The sequence below is a fragment of the Apaloderma vittatum genome, unplaced genomic scaffold (assembly GCF_000703405.1).
Source record: "Apaloderma vittatum isolate BGI_N311 unplaced genomic scaffold, ASM70340v1 scaffold6506, whole genome shotgun sequence".
NCBI classification, from domain to species: domain Eukaryota; kingdom Metazoa; phylum Chordata; class Aves; order Trogoniformes; family Trogonidae; genus Apaloderma; species Apaloderma vittatum.
In genome coordinates this window covers 24,395-27,703 of record NW_009722211.1, presented here as the reverse complement: position 1 = coordinate 27,703, position 3,309 = coordinate 24,395, and the positions used below count along the sequence as shown (strand labels likewise).

The following is a 3,309-nucleotide window of genomic DNA, read 5'->3' as shown; positions in this document are numbered from 1 at the left end:
GGAAACACGCTACTTTGACATCTCAGGATGCTCTCTGGAAGCATTAGCAATGTCATCAGCGATGGTTAGAAAAGCAGAATTTTTGGGAAGCAGTAGAGAAGAAAACAGAAAGCTTCATTATACTACTCTGTGTCCCCATGGTGAATATGCATCAATTGAACTTTGCAGTTCTGGTCATTCCATCTCATAAAGGCTACATCAGAAGAGGTGGAGAGATGAGTGACAGTGGTGTCTCTTATGGGGTGGCTTCCATGCGGGAAGTCAGCAAATGAATGAGGACTCTGAGGTTAAGAAAAAAGACTGAGGCAAGATGTGGTGGAGGTCTATAAAACTCTAAATAATGTAGACTAGGCAGAGGAAGGAAAACTTACTTTGCCATTTCTCCTAACAAGAAGTACGTGAAACCCAGAGAAATTGTAAAAGCCAGTGAGTGGGGTTTTTTCCATGCAGAACATAGGAGGAAAGAAAAGGGCCAAAAGCAAGTACTACTCTGCTTGTTGAGTCCTACTCTCTTTTCTTACACGTTTTCCACTAGTTGTTATCAGAGACAGGGTTTTGGGCTAGACAAACACATGATTTTGTGTGACTGTTCTTGCATTCTAATGAAATGAGGAATTTTATGTAAATATAATGCTGACTAAGGAATGTGATCATGGTGTCCAGAGTTGGTGTATTTTTTGTCATATTCATAAAAAAAATTTAAAATCTCATGGAGTTGCTCTTTTCCCATATGAATCTCCTTGGATCAGGAGGAAAGAAAATGAGCTTATTGGTAAGTGCTTGTAATAATTCCTCTCTAAATGCTCATAAAATGAAGGGTGAGTTGAAATTTCCATAGCAAACTTAATATTTGCGCAACAGCAACTTTATCTTCCATGTCGTCTTAGGACATTTGAGTACTTAGTTTGACTACAGTGAAATGTGAAATTTTTGTGTGCATGGGTGTGTTTGTATACATGTGTATGAATCAGACTTGGAGAAGTACAAGTAGTTGAGTAATTTGCATCTGAACTAAAACATACAAATGACAGTCTGCTGCAAAGGAAGAGATTCTGCTGAGTATAAAGTTTGCATTCAAAAACCAGTGTTTCGTTTCAGTGGCCTAACTATATATCACTGAGTAGTACAGTATATCCTTTTACAATGTTTGAGGTTTTCCTAAATATTTATCTCTTTCTTTTAGAGAAAAGTGAAGCCTATGATGTGATGTTGAGGCAAAATCTTGTGCCTGATGGGCAGCCTCTTGCTATTAGATGTTCACTGGAAAGGAGCTTGAGGAGTGGAGACTACAACTTAACGTGGTATAAAGTCGGTAACCAGACAGCTGTGCCTAGAGACAAACTTTCTAGAATCCATCAGCAGAAGAATTTAATTTGGTTTCTTCCGGCAATGTTAGAAGATTCTGGAGATTATGAATGTGTCATAAGGTGAAAGTTAAAATAAATAAATTACATTGTTACAGAAGTGTTTGGCAAAGGGAATAACTTTTACAAAGCAAGTAGAATTTGGGGGTTAAGATAAATGCTAATGCAGAAGGGAGAGTGTGTTCACAAAAACTAAGTTTAGGTTGGGGAAAGTAAGTCTAGTTTTGGGTTCTTTTTCCTAGTATGCAAAAGTAAATGTCTGGGAGAAACCATAAACTTCTCATTCTCCCTTTCATCTTCAGAAAGAATACCATATGTTTCTGGGTTGGAAAATATGCCAAGTAGGCTAATTTAATTATGTTATGTTAATTGCAGGAATTTGACAAGCTGCAGGAAAATGTGTACAAAAGTAACAGTTTTTGAGAGGATTGATGGTTTATGCTTAAATGAAAAATTTGCTGTAGAGGAAGTGATATTCACATTACCATCTGCGAAGGTTGTGTGTCCACACTTGGATTATTTCAGGAATGAGAAGAATATTCAGCCTGTTCGTTGGTATAAGGTGAGAACGCTGTGTTCTGTACTGCTTTTTAAGTGTCCATTGTTTAAAAAATAAGTCACAGATGTTCCTGAATTTTAGGAGAAGAACTAAAGATTTATTGTAGATGGGAGAAAAAGGCTTTAAAAGATAAGTTTTATTGCAATTTGTTTTAAAAGGTGTACAGGTTTTTTGATTAATGGGGTAGAAATTCAGCTTAGATGTAGGAGACCCATTGACCCTCATGTCCACCAGGTGGCATCTCTGTACCTGCTGGCGAAACACGCTGCGTGGATTTCTCTAATGCGGAACCAGATTTAGTATGTCATTTCTGCCTCATGCCCATGCTGTCCATATGGGGCCAAGGGTATCTAAGTACTTAAAAAGTAAGTCTGATTATTGAGTGATTCGTCATTAATGAATACTTAGACAAATCCTGACACTGGCATTTCACTTTCTTGTTTCTCTAATATTGAAAGTTGTTTTCAGAATTGGAGTTCTCAAAGTTTGGGTTGCATTAAAGAGAGACAGACCATGGAGTGGGATAGTGATGTGAATTAACAGAGTTCTCTGCACACGTTTAGGACTGCCAGCTGCTGGAAGGGGAAAGGTTTGCCTTCTCAAACAGTGATCTTGTCATTTTCAATGTGACCGTAGATGACCAGGGAAACTATACGTGCGAAACAATGTACACCCACAATGGAAAACAATATAACATTTCACGAGACATCGCTCTGACTGTAGAAGGTAAGTAGATAATTTCATTGTGTTCATGACTCAAAAGTTTTGTCCAAGTTTCTAAAGACTGAAGCTAAAAGACCCAATTTATGGGTGGACATGCTTAGGACTTCTGGTTTTCACCTCAATATGAAGGAAGGAAGTGCTGCCTGAGAGTTTATATATTTTTGTATGTTGTTGCCACTGTGGTGAAGATTCGTTCTTCTGTTCGAGGCTGCAGTATGTCAAAGCTTTGCTGCTCAGACCAGCTGCCAAAGTCCCTAAACAGGTGCTTGGGAAGACTTGCTAGGCATGCTTTCTGCTGTAGCTGCACTCTCTATCCTGCCCGTCTTATTTCTCTCTCTTTTACATTATCTTCTTGATGCAAGAACAGCAAACTGAACTGACCCAGATTATAGCAGTATCTATAGCAGACTATGTGTGTCCTGTCTGTCTCCTTTATTCCTTCTGTTTTTGGTTTTAAGCTTCTCAGCACAAGAAGTGCTGTCTCTGGTATCTTGTGTCTTGCTCAGTAGACCCTGATTTATGTCGGGGGTCCACTAGCACAAAAAAAAATAAAAAAGAAGGCCTAGGTATAAAACATGAGCTCCTTTGCTAGCACAGCATTATGAGAGTGATACTGGATCCCTGAAAAGGCCGTGCTATGTCAGGGTATGAAATGCCAGTACT

At 38.7% G+C, this 3,309-nt stretch overlaps 1 protein-coding gene across 1 annotated transcript in view; it reads left to right on the top strand.

Annotated features, from left to right (window-relative positions):
- The first annotated feature begins 1,206 nt into the window (after positions 1-1,206).
- LOC104275664 (interleukin-1 receptor type 1-like) overlaps positions 1,207-3,309 on the top strand; it is a 9,310-nt gene continuing 7,207 nt past the window's right edge. The window contains 3 exon segments of the mRNA XM_009871681.1: positions 1,207-1,427; positions 1,707-1,926; positions 2,487-2,649. Of these exon segments, the coding sequence (XP_009869983.1) occupies positions 1,207-1,427; positions 1,707-1,926; positions 2,487-2,649 (604 nt within the window).